General features: G+C 42.4%; 1 protein-coding gene across 1 annotated transcript; it reads left to right on the top strand.

The window, feature by feature from the left end:
• Window positions 1-137: 137 nt before the first annotated feature.
• zrsr2 (zinc finger (CCCH type), RNA-binding motif and serine/arginine rich 2) lies at window positions 138-15,847 on the top strand (the record flags this gene model as incomplete). Its single annotated transcript, XM_084001501.1, has 13 exons — window positions 138-422; window positions 1,492-1,571; window positions 5,992-6,103; window positions 6,188-6,296; window positions 7,427-7,513; window positions 8,014-8,052; window positions 9,468-9,628; window positions 11,882-12,095; window positions 12,775-12,830; window positions 12,923-13,032; window positions 13,623-13,897; window positions 13,940-14,061; window positions 15,469-15,847. Coding segments are annotated over exons 1-13 (1,785 nt in total), but the record flags the coding sequence as incomplete, so codon positions are not given.
• Between the last annotated feature and the right edge of the window lie 2,432 nt (window positions 15,848-18,279).

Below are 18,279 nucleotides of genomic sequence, written 5' to 3'. Positions count from 1 at the left end.
GTTAATAAAGTTTTTTTAAAGGTGCAAGCACAGCCAATGGGTGACCGCGCTTTGTTCTACGTCATTAAAGGGGCGGGGCATAACCCGGTAGTTGTTGCTGTTAGCTCCGCCCCTTCCGTTGCCGCTCACTCACCACCCAAACAAACGCGTCTCCTGCTGCTGCTACTGAAGTTTTTACAGCAAGAAACAGAGATAATTCACTTATTTCTCCACTTCGACGAGTCTGAACCCTCTCGTCCTGTCGGAGAACAGCGACTCTGTGGTTTAGAGTTGTTTATTTCTGTGTTAAACACCGATGAGAAGCAGCGACGGACTGAAGCGACGTGTGGATGCTAAGTGGCTAAGCGGCTAACTAACTGCTGCTGCTGCTGCTGCTCCGTGATGGCAGCGACCACCGCTCCTCTTTCTGCTCCTCTCATGAGGTCTGTGTTTCTGTTCACATCTAATCAATAACCTGCTCATGTTAAAGACTACTGCACCTCAACAACACGACACATAATAGACCTCTAACTGTCTTTATTCTGTTGTTGCACTGCTGCACAGTGCAACTTCCGGTTTAACATTGTTATCTTTCCATCTGCTGCCCATACCTGCCCAGGGACTGCAGCTGGAGATGAGCAAATGCTGCTATAATCAATCAATCAAATCTTTATTGCAGACACAATAACTGGTCTATATTAGCAACCGAAAAGAGAAAAAAAACATGATAAAACAGATTAAGAAAGACAGACAGACAGAGAACTCAACACATAATCCATCCTCAGACTCAAACCATCTTTTCTTGTTCCTACAACATTAATGTTTATTTGTGCATCGCCACTGTTTTAGATCAATAACTTCCTGTCCTAACTGTACAGATGTCATCAACACTGATAACAACCTGATCACTTCTTAACCCTCCTGTTGTCCTGGAAGGAAGGAAGGAAGGAAGGAAGGCAGACAGGAAGGATGAAGGGAAAGAAGGAAGGACAAAGGGAAATATGGGAGGAAAGAAGGAAGGGAAAAAGGAAGGAAAGATAAATGGAGGGAGGGAACAGATTGGGTCAATTGGGTCAAAAAGGAATGAAGAAGTAAGGACGAGGGGAAGGAAGGAAGGCAGGGAAAAAGGATTGTGGAAAGAGGGAAGGGAAAAATAAAGGAAAGAAAGATGGATGGAGGGAATAGATTCGTTCAAGGAAGGAAGAAGGGAAAGAAGGGAGGGAGGGGAAAGGGGATTGTGGAAAGAAGGAAGAGGAAAGGAAAGATGATGGATAGAACAGATTTGTTCAAGGAAGGAATGAAGGGGAAAAGGATTGTGGAAAGATGGAAAGGAGAAAAGGAAGGGAACAAATCAAGAGAGTTAAACCATAAAACTATTTGTGTAAAGTCAAAGGTGAAGGTTTTAGCTCCTTCCAAATGTACTAATGCATTATAACGACTGTATATCATGTGTTATATATCTGATGGTCAGATTTAACTGGTTTGGTTTAATTTTCTATTATATTCTTTCAGTCAAAAGCAACGCCGAGCCGCTCAGAGGAAGGAGAGGAGGAAACGGAAGCGCCAGGCCCTCGCCCAGGCCAGAGAGAGAGGTACATTTATAGAGTTGTTTCATTGGTTGGTTGTTGTCACATGTGATCAGTTGTTACCTGATTGATCGATCAATTGATGTAGTTTTTTTTTATCACTTAAATTTTTTATTGAGTTTTCACATGTATATAGAAAACAAAAACAATACAGCAAACAAGGTACAAGTTAGAGTAACAATAATACCACTAACATACTGTCTGGAGATACCACTGTTGAGTCCACTGTTCCAGTTAGCATTCGTTCAGTTTGTGTCATGTCTCATATAAATGGTCAATTTTTCCCAGTTTCTTTCAAATACGTTCTCAATTATGTCAATTTTTCCATAACAAGGATTTCCTGGACAATTTCCAACCACTGCTCCTGGTTTGGAGTGTTCACATTGAGCCGGTTTCTTGTGACCTGTGCTTTCTTGCTTGCTGCGAGTAATACTTTAGTCAAGTACAGATCTTCTTTCATTACAACCTTCTTAATATTCCCAAGATACATCCTGGACAAGTGTTTGGGATTTCATATGTATCCCAAAACATCTTTTACAATGGAGTTAACATTTTGCCAGTATATCCTCATTTTTATACAATTCCAGAAGATGTGTGCATTAGGGCTGGGACGATATGCTTTTCTCCCGATTCGATTCTTCTACGATTTTTGGGATGCCGATTCGATTTAAATTGCGATTCTACGATATTGCAGATTTTCTCGATTTTTAGTCTGCATTATTAACACCGGTGAAACAGTTGAATGATTATGATTGTCTCTACAGACTATTCCAGGAACGATATTTCCCCAAAAAATACACATCACATGTAAATCAGTTTTTACGAGACTGCATAAAAGAGGCAAAAATAAAAGAGTACAGAAAAAAGCAGGCTTCTGAAACCTTTCTGACAAAATGAGATAGAGACTGAGGTAAACTGCTACATTTTAACATTTATCTGCACACAAGTACTGTAGGAGCCTATAAATTAACATACTCCATTATCAGGGATGCAAACAGCGCGCCGAAAAGCGAAACTCGCTTTTTTCATGACCAATTAGGTGACTTGTGTGAATCGTTCAGATCCGAAGAGTTTTTGTTTTTGGGAGGGGGGGGGGGGTCTCAGCGTCTCAGCTGTTTTTCTAACAGGCTGACAGTGACAATCACGTGAAACTGAGGCGAACTCATTCATGGTTGTCTCTGGTTATACTGATAACTGCTGACCTCCAATGTTGACGCGCGACGCCCCCCCGTGCATGTCAGGCAGGTGTTTCCCACGGAGCTCTGCCCCGTTTCAGAGGTGAAGGAGAGACGTCGCCTCCGCGATGGAGAATGTGTTCAATTAAAGTGAAACTAACACATTATATAGGCCTATATGTCCATTACACACTTTTAGGCCTTAAAATGTCTTAAATTTGTTGAATTATTGTGTTCAAGACTTAAATAAGACAGCTCTTAAATTTTCTTATGCCCACCATGGACGAGCATTTCACTCGCATTTGCCCCTAAAAAAAAAAAATACATGTGTGAACCAGGAAAATCACAAAAAAGAAAGAGCACAACCTGCGATTGGTCAAAAACTACAAATCCCACAATCCTCTGCCTCAACAATAACAGTAGTTAGTGTAAGTAAGGGAGAGTGGAGCTGTAGGTGAAAAGAGGAAACAACGCCACGTCTGGTCCTTTTCTATGTTGTTCGTTCACACCGTCACCGTTTATTCGTTACGTCCGCGGTGTAAAAGGCCGTGACGCAAAGACGCGATTAGGCGCGAGACGCGGTATACGCGACTTTTTTTTTTTTTTGCGACGCTACACGCGATTCTTTTATGGCGACGGGACCTTCGCGTCTTCGTCTATTTCATCACGAGGAACGCTTTTTTTTCGCTCGAGTTGTGACGCGCGACCAAACGCGAGATACGCGATTTATCGCTCGTTGACTCGTGTCAAAAAAAAAAAATTTCACGAGCCCGCCAACAACTTTTTTTTTTTTCAAAGGAAGTTCAACTGGACTTAGTTATTTGTCTAGGAAGACGTTTCACCTTCATCCAAGAGGCTTCATCAGTTCATGTAGCATCTGACCAGGCTGGGACTGGACCAACTAACTGGTGTGGAGACTCAGTATAAGTCCAGTTGCTTTCGATTTAACCTCCTTTGAAATACTATGACCTGGACAAATGAGAATATGCACAGGCCTACAACAACATTTCTGCTCTCACCAACCATGGTTGAGGTCACAACGCTGCTGTAGCTGCTCTGGAAGTCCGAGACACTGAGGCCAAACGCCGCCGTCGCTTCTGGTCCATGAGGCGAGTTCCAGCTGATGAGCTACAGAGACTTTAGGGTCAAAGAGGAGCAGCGCGTCGCTGTGTCGGACTGTTTGGATTTAATGAAGAAGCTGCACAGAGTCAGGTGAGCAGAAGCTGCCCCCCTCTCACCGTGGAGCCGCTGCTGTCTCACAGCCACCACCGACCCCTAGAATAAAACACCACCGACCCCTAGAATAAAACACCACTGAGCCGTGGACGGTCGCTGTGTGGATAAAATGCTGACGACCAAAACAGCCGCCACCAGGTCACTGACTGGAGAGTTTTAAAGTCGGCACATGAACGCAGCTCAGACCGGCCGGTGCCTCAGCGCGGTGATCAGCAGGACGCTATACCCAGTACCGGCCAGCTCAGTACAGAGGGGGGGGGGGGCGATAACGTGACGCACAGTATACTGTTATGAGACACATTATGCATCCCAACTGTCATTTTTTAGAGGATTTTTTTTTTTTTTTTTACCAAGAATGCGCCCCAAAAAATCATGATCCAGGGGCCAAAATTCGAAACAAATATATATATTTTTAATCATAATTCTCATTATTCTCCTGATGTCGGTTTAATGTAAACAGATTGCGCTGATATGCGTCATGTGACAGCGGGGCAGAGCTGCAGCTGCTGTGCTGTGATGGACCTGATCAGACTGGTGGTGGTCCACAGTCAATCAGTCCCAGATCCTCCACCGTCAGCAGATCCCCCGAAAGCCCCCGCAAATAATACATCGACAAGAAGTTAAGTGGCAAGTTGCACCTTTTCGTCGGCTTATTATTTGCGGATTTTTTTTTATAGCCTATATAACGTCACTGCAACACGTGGCTCTCAGTGCTTGTCGGTGTTGTGTCTATAAATTGTGAAATAACTTTTCCTGGATATAAATATGAGACGTGGTCGATAGGTTTCATTCATTCATCCATGTTTTGGCAGACAATACAAATAACCAATGATAATGAGATTTCCACCGCGCCGAACCAATCATGTGGCTGGAATAGAGCCAGTCAACAGTAACATGTGCATTTGTTTGGGTTGCTGCAGATGTGCACATCAGCTGACACCGCCGGTAAAAGAGAGAGAGAGAGAGAGATAATGAGTGTTGTCTCGGAAAAAAAACAGTGAAGGAGAACTTGGACAAGTGACTGAAAAGACGCGTGGTGCGCAATGGGGACACCAGGCAGCTGGAGCGGACCGTGGTCACGGTGCGGCCGCTCTGCTGCTGCTCACCTCAGTGTGCGACAACTCATTCATGGTTGTCTCTGATTACACTGGTAACAGCCTTCCTATTCACCTCCAATGTAGACGCGACGTGCGCGCTCGTTACCCAAAGCGGCGCGTATCCGCGTGCATTCGGTGCGTGCACGTGTCAGGCAGGTGTCTCCCACGGAGCTCTGCCCCGTTTCTACGGTGAAGGAGAGACGTCGCCTCCGCGATGTAGAATGTGTTCAATTAAAGTGAAACTAACACATTATATAGGCCTATATGTCCATTACACACTGAATGGGATGTTAAATCCCATGTCTTTATTTCTTCAGTTTATTTTAATAGTAATAATTATGACTAACATTCAGTGAAGACCTAAAAATCAGTATCTCCAAAATTGAAATATTGCAATGGTTTTTATTTTTTTTAAGCATTTTTAATATAGAAATGTTGGCCTTCTGAAAACTGTCCATCTATATGCACTCAATACTTGGTTGGGGTTGAACTACTGGAAACTGACTTTTCTGTGATATTGTTAATGGTGAGCCCCCCCCCCCCCCCCCCCCCCCCCCGCCAGACAATTCCTCTCTTTTTTGGTCCTGACCCGTTTGCATCCCTGCATTATAAAGTGAACTTAAACCCTTTTCAAAACCTGGACTCTCTGGATGTAAAAAAGTGAAAAAAAATGTGAATCGATTTTTTCTCCCTCCCCTAGTGTGCATGGTCTGCCTCAACGCTCCCACATAATCTCCAGCAGTCTTGTTGTATAGCGAGTTGCCTAGATTTTATCTTTGGTCTTATAAAATAGCGAGTTCCATCAGAACTCCCTCCATATTAATGAATTTGTTGATGTACATTGTGTCTCACACATGTGGTACCACTCCTCCTCTTGTATTCGGATTTTTAGTTCTGCTTCCCATTGATCTGATGCAGGTTTAAAACCCGGAGCAGCTGATGCACCCGGAGAAGAAGAAGAAGAAGAGATAAATGATGAACACGATGAAGAGGAGGAAGAGGAGGAGGTCGATGCAGCTGAGGAGGAACGGTGGGTCACTCTGCGATAAATGACTTTAGATCCTTTGATTCATAGCGCTGGATTTATTGATCTTTACTTGTTTTATCTGCTCAGGCTGCGTCTGCACGCCCGGTGGCTGGAGAGAGAGAGAGTCGCTCAGGACGAGTTCAGGACGAAGGTGGAGAAGGAGGAAGCTGCTCAGAGGAGGAAGGAGGAGGAGGAGGTAAAGTCCTGTTTGTGTCCGTCTCAGAGAGAAGAACAGCTCAAGAAGCTTCACTTTGATTTAAAACATACAGTTGTGCTCAAAAGTTTACATACCCTGGAGGATTTTGTAACTGTGTACCGTTCATTAAGGAAAACATGAGTGATCAGACAAAACAGTTTTCTCTTATTTTTAATGGAATTCAAATTAAACTGTTGAGACATCCAGAAATAACACAATCATTAGAGCAGTGGTTCTCAACTGGTGGGTCGGGACCCAAAAGTGGGTCGCGGACCCGTTCTGGATGGGTCGCGGACAGCTGGTCAAAAAAGTAAATAATATTTAATGCACATCTGATGTTGGACATGTCTTTTATTTTGAAAAATAACTTATTTTGAAGACACGTGAACACATGCAGTTGTAATGGTCCTCCTCACTTTCTTATTATTTGCTCCATTTACTCTGAATGCAAAGGTATCAGTTTCTTATTAATGTGGCCTGAATGCAGTGAAAATACCTTGTTTTGTTTTGTGGGTCTTTATTTTGTGCAATTTGATATTTATTCACTTTTGTGAACATGCTCTGAATGCAGAGATGCATTAGAAGTCAAATATATCATTTTGTTGGTCTCCATTTTGTGCAGTTTTATATTTTTTAATTCACTTCCGTACATGCAGTTGTCATGGTCCTCCTCAGTTTCATTCATGTGCTCTGAAATGCACTTTGCTCAATAAAGAGCAAATTGAGTTTTTAAAGGCTTTAAAAAAAAATCTTGGTTTGAATTCTATAAAAGTGGGTCACGACTTAATGACCATGGGAAAATGTGGAGCCCAGAGTGAGACTAGTTGAGAACCGCTGGTTTAGATCATCAGAGAGTCTGACCAACAAATGTTTGATGGTACCAGACGAGGGCAAGACACGAAAAAAAAAAGTTGGCGTATCCCTTTAAAAAAGTAAAAAAAAATAAAATTAGGATGTATTATGATGAAAAACAAGTGAATTGAGGAATTCCTGGAATACTTTATGATGAAATGTATTTATTACGAAGATATAGCTTATAATAACTCAGTCGGGTTGTTGTGTATCAGAGTTTCAAACAGATAAATCTTGATGATGTGTTTGTGTTGTTGTTGTTGTTGTTGTTGTTCCAGCGGATGATAAAGGAGGAGTGGGAGGCTCAGCAGAAGAAGGAGCGAGACGAGAAAGAGCAGAAGCAGCAGGAGAAACGAGACAGAGAGGTGAAACGGGCCCCGGGAGGATAGAAACAGAAAGACATATATCCTCTTTACTTCACCAGCAGGAGCTTTTTTACACACACACACACACAGAAGTGAAGATTAAGACGAACAAACATGTTTTTAAAACTTATCATCGGAGCAGTTGGGTGTTTTCTTTTATTGTGAAATGTGTTCTTTGCCTCGTGCATTGTTGTTCTTTTTAAAAACCCTTTCCTTGACTGAGCGGCACAAGCAACCGTCGCCACTCCTTAACCAGAGCTCAGAGCAGCTGCAGCTCTCACAGCCAGGACGTATCTTTTACTCTGTGTGAAGTGAATGAACCCTCTTCTTTTAATTAATTAATAACTGTTGTGTTGTGTTGTTGTGTTGTTTGTGTTGTGTTGTTGTGTTGTGTTGTTGTGTGCCGATGAGTTGATGTGAACGTGGTCTTAACCCACAGAAACAGACACGCTGCCGTTTGTTCAGTCATGTTCACCAGACGTGTCTTTAACCATTTGTAGGAGGCCGTTCAGAAAATGTTGGACGAAGCTGAAAATCAGGTAGAAACAAAAAACACACAAGACACAACATCTCACTGTAGTTTAAAGGGATAGCTCAACATTTTTATGCAAATTGGCCCATTGCCATATTAATCCCTATAGTCATAGCAGTAGGTTCGTTACCTTTAATTGTCGGTGCAAGCTGTTTTTAGAACGGCGGAGCAGAGCCGTGAGCTGCTCAGAGCTACGCTACGGAGGCTCATTATGGGATTTCTTTGGTTTCCCTCATCAAACTCATCAAATACACAATCCAACAACTCCACAACGCTCTGGTGGACAAGTTGTGACCTGCACATTCACCACGCTATGAGATAATAACACAACGTTACCACACAGAGTTGTTTTAGAGGGAAATACATGCAAAACCGCTGATGCACGTTGCCTTCAGGGACAGTTTTTCATCAAGCAGTCTCTGTATTTACCTTTAAATTACTGAGAATTTATTGTAAATTAAATGAGCAACTGCACTTATTAGAAGGGAATGAGATGTTAATGAATGATTTTTAGTGGACTTTGTCATGGAAATGTTTGTAATTTGACTTGTTGATTCAGATAACTGATAATCTTAAATATTAAACTATATGAGATATGCCATGTTTTTGCAATACTTTGTAGTATGCAGAGTTGAGTTTTAGAGGGAAATACAGAGACTACTTGATGAAAAACTGTCCCTGAAGGCAACGCGCATCAGAGGTTTGGCATGAATTTACCTCTAAAACAACTCTGTGTGGTAACGTTGTGTTATTATCTCATAGCGTGGTGATTGTGCAGCTCACAACTTGTCCACCAGAGCGTTGTGGAGTTGTTGGATTGTGTATTTGATGAGTTTGATGATGAGGGAAACCAAGAAATCCCATAATGAGCCTCCGTAGCGTAGCTCTGAGCAGCTCGCGGCTCTGCTCCGCTGTTCTAAAAACAGCTTGCACCGACAATTAAAGGTAACGAACCTACTGCTATGACTATAGGGATTATGGCAATGGGCCAATTTGACAAAATGTTGAACTATCCCTTTAAAGGGATAGTTCAGCTTTTTCAAAGTGGGGTTGTATGAGCTCCAGATGTCCACTACTAAGTATAAAACCTGCAGTAGAAAGGTCTCTCTATCAGTGGTGGAGTGATACAGCGCGTTGTGGAGGAATACTGAGTGAGTTGGTTAGTTCCAGATAAAATTACTGTTTTTCCGACCAGCTGATGCATTGTACATTTTTTACTTTTCTATCGTACTCTTCAACTGGTGTATTATTTATTATTCTGAGACAGGACTTCTCGTAATACGCTGATTGATACGCCGACTGCAGGTATTATAGTTAGTGGGCATTTGTAGCTCATACAATGCCACTTTACGAAAAAGCTGAACTATCCGTTTAAAGACGTTATTATACAGTTGGTGTCTATACTTCTGTTGATGTTGTCAGTTGCAGCTGGATAACGGAGGAGGAGGAGGAGGAGGAGGAAGAGGAGCCTGGATGAATCCTGAGGCTCCGCTGACAGACAAGTCAGAGAACTACGGGACCGAGTGCGACGTCAACAACTGTCCCTTCTTCCTCAAGACCGGAGCATGTCGCTTCGGAGACAGGTGAGGATCTTCCCCTCACAGAGATCATTATTGTTCTTCTTCTTATTATTATTATTATTTGGTATTTACAGATATAAAGAAGACAAAAAGACTCTTAGTGAATCGATCTGTGTTCAGTGGTAAATATGACAAATTGTGTTCAGTTTGTTGCAAGTTCAGACCAGATGTTGAAAGCAGAGGAAAAGAAACAGAACACACACACTCAGTGGTGCCGTCATATTAACACAAGTTTAGTTTGTAGGAAGTGTTAGTTTACTTTTATCAAAGGGACGACAGTTCTGGTAGAATTAAGCAATATTGATTAATATTAATATTGTGATTATACAACTATTACCAACAAAATAAAATGTATCATCAAATATATTAATTTTGATGGACAATTTGCTCTCAAATTTGAAAGGTTTTTTGCGAGTGTGCTTCCCGTTTCCATGGGAATACATGGGGGTCCGACTAATACCTGAAAACACAATCAGTCACGTCAGTAGACTCCTATGTGTAATGGAACCTACTTCACCTCTACAGCAAATAATCCAAACCTTAGTAACGACCTAGCAACAGAAAGGATTTTCTAGTCCCAGATGATGATAATAATAATAATAATAATAATACATTTTATTTGTAAAGCACTTTTCATAAAGTAATCTCAAAGTGCTACAGAAACCAAAAACAAAATAAACAAAAGACTAAGAGAAAAATCAGACACGATTAAAATCAGACACGGTTAAAATCAGCAGAAGAAAGAATAGCTAAAGGAGGAGAAGAAAGTGCAGAAAGAGAATAAAAACATCTAGGAACGACCTAGGAAAGCCTGTCTGAATAGAACAGTTTTAAGCCCTTTTTTAAAGGTAACGACAGACTGGGGTTGTCGTAGGTTTTCAGGGAGGGAGTTCCAGATGTGGGGGGCAGTGGAGCAGAAGGCTCGGTCTCCCATGGTGCGGAGTCGTGTGCGGGGCTGATGGAGGAGGTTGGTACTTTGGGACCGGAGGTTACGGGTGGATGAGTGAGGGGTAAGGAGGTCTTTGAGGTATTGCGGGGCGTTGCTGTAGATGCAAAGGTGGGTGATGAGGGCGATTTTGTATTGGATTCTTGAGGTTATGGGAAGCCAGTGTAGGTTCTGAAGAATGGGGGTGATGTGGTCGTATTTGCGGGTTTTCATCAGAGTTCGGGCAGCACAGTTCTGAATGAATTGAAGTTTCTGAAGGTGTTTGTTGGGTATACCGATGAGCAGGCTGTTACAGTAATCAAGCCTGGAGGAGATCAGGGCGTGGACGAGTTTTTCTGCATCAGAGAAGGTGAGGAATGGGCGGAGTTTAGAAATGTTCTTGATATGGAAAAAGCAGGTTTTGTACAGATGTTTGTTGTGGTTTACAAAGGTAAGTTGTGGGTCCAGCTTCACACCGAGGTTGGTAACTGAGGTAGAGAGGGGGATGTCTTGACCAGAGAAGGAGATGGTGGTTATGGGTGATGACTGATGATGATGAACTCCGAGCTGACGTTCATGTTTTATCACGATCTCGGACTTCCCCGAACTAAATCAATCAACTAACCGCGTCGCCGACACAGCTGATGGGGGAAGCCAAACATTTCCATTACTCCAGATTATTTAAAAGCCCAAAAGTCGCAGAGAGAGAGAGAGAGAGAGAGAGAGAGAGAGAGAGAGAGAGAGAGAAAAACATAGAGGTATCTTCCGTTTTATCCAATGAAATATTCAGCTCCAGGCAATATTTTATTTTCACCGCGGTTACAACTAGTGTCTCTCTGACTGTAACGTTACACATACGGAAGGGAACAAACAGCCTCTCGGTCGGTTAAAACGGGGCAGTTTACAACATATTCACTAAAAAATGGTTATTTAATTGTTCTAAAATTTGAGTTTGGCATCTGACAGGAGAAACTCTCTACAGGAGGTTTGTGATTCATTTTCACGAGTAACATAACGTTTCTAAAAGAATAAAACTAAGAATCCATGGATGGTTACCATGGAGAACGATACAACAACACGACATGGCGGAGTAATATTTTTACTGTAGTGATGGGTCAGGCGTGCTGTCATGCTGATTTGAGCACGTTCTAAATGTCTTGTTGACCAATCGGATTGCTTGGTCGGAACTACTTGTTGTAGAATCAGTCTTCACATCTTTGTTGTTGTTCTTCTTTCTGAGCTGTGACTTGATGAAGCTGCAGCTTGTTTCATTCTGACTCATCAGTGTGTTTTCTCTCTCGTCTCTTTCTTCTCCCTCTCCGTGCGTCCAGATGTTCTAGGAAACACGTCCATCCGTCCTCCAGCCCGACGCTGATGCTCCGCGGGATGTTCCGGACGTTCGGCATGGAGGAGGCGCGGCGCGACGACTACGACATCGACGCCTGTCTGGAGCACAGCGAGGAGGAGCTGCACGAGTCCTTCGTCGACTTCTACCACGACGTGCTGCCCGAGTTCAGGAGCGTCGGCCGAGTCGTTCAGTTCAAGGTCAGAGGTCACGGGGAAGCGCTGGTTTCTGAGTGTGGAGGAGAGTCATGTTGGTTCATGTGAATGTGATGGATCAGAAAACCAACAATCATATAGATTAGAGGTGGGAATCTTTTACTATCTCACGATTCGATTCGATTTGATTCTGATTTTTGGGGCTACGATTCGATTCAAAATGGATTTTCGACTCAAAACGATTTGATTCCTAATGATTTCTGCTTCAGTCTGTCGGTGTGCAAAGGATCCTCATGATCTCCTCCAGTCTGCTTTACAAGACAGAATGACTAACGTGTCTTTTTCACATTTATTGAGCTTTAAACATTTATCCATGCTTAGATGGAATTGTTGAAACTGTTGCATAAAACCAATATCACATATTGCTTAAGTAACTAAATTAAAAGTGCAGTTAAACATGCTGCCAAGGAAATGGAGGCCGACAGCCAGCAGATTTGTTTCATTTTTGTATTTTTTAAATCGATTTTGGGACATTTTATATCGATTCTGAATCGTATTAAATGAGAATTGCGATTCTTATCTGAATCGATTTTTTGGCACACCCCTAATATAGATCATATATGTAGATGATGTCATAAGTGCCAATGTGCAAATATGGACTGTAGCTGTACCTCAGTATAAAGTAGGAATAAATGAATTTACACGTTTGGTTCATTTGTTTCAGATCAGCTGCAACTACGAGCCGCACCTGAGAGGAAACGTTTACGTCCAGTTTGACACGTACGTTCTCACTTTTAACTTTTCCCAGATAAATAAACTGTGCACCACAGTTTGAATACAACTCCTGACTGTGTGTGTGTGTGTGTGTGCAGAGAGGAGCAGTGTAAAGACGCCTTCATCCGGTTCAACGGGCGCTGGTACGCCGGCCGCCAGCTTCACTGTGAGATGTGTCCTGTGACTCGCTGGAAGAACGCCATCTGTGGTGAGGATTATTTTCCCTTTTGATATAACTGCTTGTTGGCTCTTTTTGATTTTTGTCACAATAAACACTTTAAACTGATCGTGGACCCATGGGGTTTTGGACGCGTCACAAAAGAGCTTTTAAGTTCCTCAGCGGCTGCAGCTTGTTGAAAGACAGCCACAACACCAGGCCTCAGTCAGGAGAGTGGGGGCTAATTGTGAATAATATATTTTGTATCTTAGTTAGAGCTCTTATTCTTTTCCCCCTGATCCACAAGACCTCAAAGAACAGCTCTATAGTGTTTAAAAAGAACTTCATAATCATTTTCTGTGTGTTTCCAACAAATGTGAGATTTATTTTCTATTTTTAACTTCCTTTCTCTTTCTGATCATAAATATTTTCTCTACATTCATATGACGCCGCTACAGACTGAATACTCTGAAAGCCCAGGTTGTCCTGAAAAAAAGGACGTTAGTAACTCGATTGTTGCATCGCAGGGCCGAGGTTTTCTAAAGATGAATACACAAAGAGACCAGGAGAAAGAGCCGAAGTTTATTTACCGTCTTCTTGTCGTCTTTGGTTTTCTCTCTCTCTCTCTCTCTCTCTCTCAGGTTTGTTCGACAGACAGAAATGCCCCAAGGGGAAACACTGCAACTTCCTGCACGTTTTCCGAAACCCCGGCAACGAGTTCTGGGAGGCGGACCGGGACTGGCACCTGTCCCCGGACCGCAGCGCGAGGACGCAGAGTCGCAGGGACGGATGGCACTCGGAGCGCCACCGGGAGCGGCCGTGGAGGAGAGAGTCGCCGTGGACGGAGAGATCAGAGAGGTCGGAGAGGACGGAGAGATCGGAGAGATCCCAGTACAGACGGAGGAGCCACAGCCGGGAGAGGAGGGACAGGGAAGACAGAGAGGACAGGGAGGAGAGGAGGGACAGGGAGGAGAGGAGGGACAGGGAGGACCGACGGACGTCCGGCTGGTGGAGACACAGCGAGCGGAGGAAAGACGAGTCGAGGAGCAGGAGCAGAGACAGAGACAACGACAACAACAAGTACAGATAAATATGACACACAGATATATCTCGCAGTCCAATAGAGTCATTATGTCTCATTATGTCACTGTTTAGAGCAAGGCAAAAATTGGATGAACCCAAATTTCCTTCAGTTAAAGGGACAACGAGGAGTTTTGGAAAAGCAAAGTGTTTCCACACTACATTTATGAGCCTCCGCACCGTGAAATTCTTTGACCGGCGCAAGACAGACTCATGTTTTCATTCATCAAGAATTAAAGTCAGAGGTTGGAAGACGATCACATACCGTCGTAGTTCCCACCATAAACGGAGATTCGGCGGCGTTATTCTCATGACTCGCCACGAAACCCAAAGTAAAGAAACTAGGGATGCACATTTTGAATTTTTTTTCTGACTGATAACCGACGCTCGTTAACCGATTATTAACCGTTAACCGATAAGATTAAGATGCTTGCGGCGCACGGCAAAAAAAAAAAAATTAACACTCCAATTTTTATTTTTTTTTTGCCGTTAAATACACACGTGCGCTCCGACAGAGCAGCGCCACATCCACTGAGCTCTGTCTCAGCTGATCGCGCTCTGGAGGTTAGATCGTCCAATGTAGAACTGTTTTTATACAAAGTGCAGCCAAACACCAGGCTGAAGGAGCAGCAGAGCTCCTCTGACAGCTCCTCTGTGGAGCTGCAGGTGAACAGGCTGGAGAGCAGCGACGTCCTCGTCCTCTTTTTTTTTTCTCAGCCTGTTACAGGTGATTCACATCTATGTCCGTGTAGCTACATTTATTGTCTGATCTTCCTTCATGGGGGCTGCTGCACATACTGTCAGTCCTCCTGTGTAACTTTTTGCTGCGAAATATGACTGAAGGCAGTGAACTCTGCACGTGTCGACACGCCCCCATGAGTTGACGACATAAGGAGCTAATAATAATAAAAAAATAACCGATAGTATTAATCGGTCAAAGTTCTTGTTATCGGTTAACAGTTAATCATGTGCATCCCTAAAAGAAACGCTGGTCGGCTCGCCCAGCATTTCCACCACCACTAATAACAAAATAACGATAGAGACAAAACGATATATTTATCTAAAATGGACCTTTAACAAGTGTGGGTAGCGGAGATTCATCTACATTAATATGAGACTTTTTTATAACCAAATAGAAACTCCTCGTTGTCCCTTTAAATCCAGGTTAAAAACATTTCTCTTTTCACGTGCTTATAGCTGAGCTCTTTTAAGAACTTAAAACTTTATCTATTTTCTTTTATTTGCTCTTCCTTTTAACTCAGTTATTTGTGTTTGTTTTTATTCTGTTTTATGCTTCTCTTTAAAAAAAAAAAAAAGTTGTGTCTTTATGTAAAGCACATTGAGTTGCCTTGGTATGAAATGCGCTATATAAATAAAGATGCCTTGCCTTCTTGCTTTGCCTTACAGGAGGAGAAGCGAAGACGGAGAAGGAGAGACGAGAGGACGGTCGAGAAGCACGAGCGCAGAGAGGAGAGGGAGGAAGAAGAGGAGGAGGACGAGGACGAGAGACAGCAGAGAGACGAAGACACAGAGCGACGACGACGACGACCGAGAGGGAAACAGCAACAACAACAACAACTCACACCGGCGCCACAAACACTCCTCCTCCAAGAAGAGCAAGAAGAAGAGCAAGAAGAAGCACAAGAAGAGGAGACACCTGACCGCCGAAGGGACGAGCTCGTCGGACGAGTCGGAGAAGGAGAAGACGGAGGAGAAGAAGGAAGAGAAGGAGAAGACGGAGGAGAAGATGGAGGAGAAGGAGAAGACAGAGGAAAAGATGGAGGACACAGAGAAGGAGAAGACAGAGGAAAAGATGGAGGACACAGAGAAGGAGAAGACGGAGGAAACGGGAAACTGTTCTGCTGCTACGGAGACGATGCTGAAAACCGGCGTCGTGGGTCAAAGTGTCGTCATGGAAACGGCAGCAGGTCAGATGGACACGTTGACATGAGGACGGTTTGACAGCTGCTTCAGTTTGTTTCGTCTTGTTTTGTGTGTTTGAACTCTTGAGAGACAGGAAGTGATAATAAACGTCGTGGACCGGTCGTCTCGTCCGTCTGTACATGTACGTGTAAATATTTAAAGGGATAGTTCAACATTTTTTAGCGAATTCTTCCCATTGCCATAATCCCTATAGTCATAGCAGTAGGTTCGTTACCTTTAATTGTCGGTGCAAGCTGTTTTTAGAACGGCGGAGCAGAGCCGTGAGCTGCTCAGAGCTACGCTACGGAGGCTCATTATGGGATTTCTTGCTTTCCCTCATCAAACTCATCAAATACACAATCCAACAACTCCACAACGCTCTGGTGGACAAGTTGTGAGCTGCACATTCACCACGCTATGAGATAATAACACAACGTTACCACACAGAGTTGTTTTAGAGGGAAATTCATGCAAAACCGATGATGCGTGTTGCCTTCAGGGACAGTTTTTCATCAAGCAGTCTCTGTATTTCCCTCTAAAACAACTCTGTGTGGTAACGTTGTGTTATTATCTCATAGCGTGGTGAATGTGCAGCTCACAACTTGTCCACCAGAGCGTTGTGGAGTTGTTGGATTGTGTATTTGATGAGTTTGAGTCTCCGTAACGTAGCTCTGAGCAGCTCACGGCTCTGCTCCACCGTTCTAAAAATAGCTTGCACCGACAATTAAAGGTAACAAACCTACTGCTATGACTATAGTGATTATGGTAAATGGGGCCAATTTGCCCAACATGTTGAACTATCCCTTTAAACTCTGAGAGACAGGATCCGTCTGTGTGTAAATATTTAAACTCAGTAAAGAAACAGAAACATCAACACGTGTTTGTTTGTTTTCTTTCTTTCTTTAATACATTTATTGTTAATAACTTTCAAATATAAGAAAAAGAAGAAAATGTTGGCAAACGTGTCGGCAGTGTTTAATACAAAAGTAAGAGATTTATTTTTTATTTTTCTGCTTTTTTTTTTTTTTTAGCACAAATCAAAGATGAAGCTTTGTAATAATGAAATATTTTCTGATGGATGATCGATGAAAACACTCGAGTGCAGATAATAAAAAAAACTGGACTGCCTTCGGTTTGGAGCGAGCGTCTGTCTGAGCTCGTTGAGGTGAACGAGCCGACAGACCGAGGAGGAAGATGAGGATGAGGAGGATGATGAAGATGAGGATGATGATGATGTACCTGATATGTGCACTTCTTCATCTTCTACGTTTCCAAACAAACTCAGGATGTCTGTCGTTCACATGGACTGGAATAATTACATAATACTGGTGTAATACTGGTTTATTGTGTATCGCATTCACTTGAAGACTAAAAAAAAACAACTTTTTGTTTTCTGAGTAATTTCAGTTTTTGAGTTTTTTTATTTTCAGTTTTTCTGACTAATTTATTTCCCGACTTAACGTGATAATTTAAAATCCCACGAGAAGTTCCCACCAACCCCTAACCCTCAAAGATTACAGTGAAGCTACTAAACAGCATTGATTGTACTGTATATAATGCAGAGTTTGAGAATGATTTCAAAATAAAGGTAACTTTTCCCAAAACGGATTAAATTGCATACTTTTTACAAGTTTATTTAGATTTTCAAAAGAAAAACCCTCTATTTTTTTTCTTATTTTCACTTTTTTCACTGCAAAATCAGATTGATAATGAAAAGAGACCATGTAGCAAACAGGGAACACCATTTAAATACATAGGCTACATGTTTATGGGGCTTTTATTCTGAAATGCCACCAGATTGCAAACGTTAAACGGTGAAACATGACTTCTCACAGGATTTTAAAGTGTCTTGTTAATTCAGAAAGAATAATTAATAAAAAAAAAAACTAAGAAAACTTTAAATTTCTTCTTTTTTTTCTCCAAGTGAATGCAACACGCTTCTGTAACTGTGGGTGAATAAACTCCACCTACATGTTTATTCATCCTGAATCCCTTTCCCTCCACAGACGCCATAGAGAAGGTACAACACAGTGTTCTTTGGTCAAAGGTTCGTCTTTAAGTGTCAGAGCCAAAGTGTCATCACACAGGAAACAGGGTTTTCTTCTACTACTAACTAACTATAACTACACTGTAAAAACTCAAACTCTTACCAAGAATATTTGTCTCATTTCTAGTTAATTTCTAGTCAAAACAAATCTAATTATACTAAAAATAACAAAGTAGCTTGTTTTTTAGACACTTTTTATGTTTTTCAAGCATATTTTCATTTGAAATAAGTAGAAAAATCTGATAGTG

This window comes from Trachurus trachurus (assembly GCF_905171665.1).
Source record: "Trachurus trachurus genome assembly, chromosome: 3".
NCBI lineage: Eukaryota > Metazoa > Chordata > Actinopteri > Carangiformes > Carangidae > Trachurus > Trachurus trachurus.
Note: the sequence above shows the minus strand (reverse complement) of the source record. Positions and strands in the feature narration are given on the sequence as shown.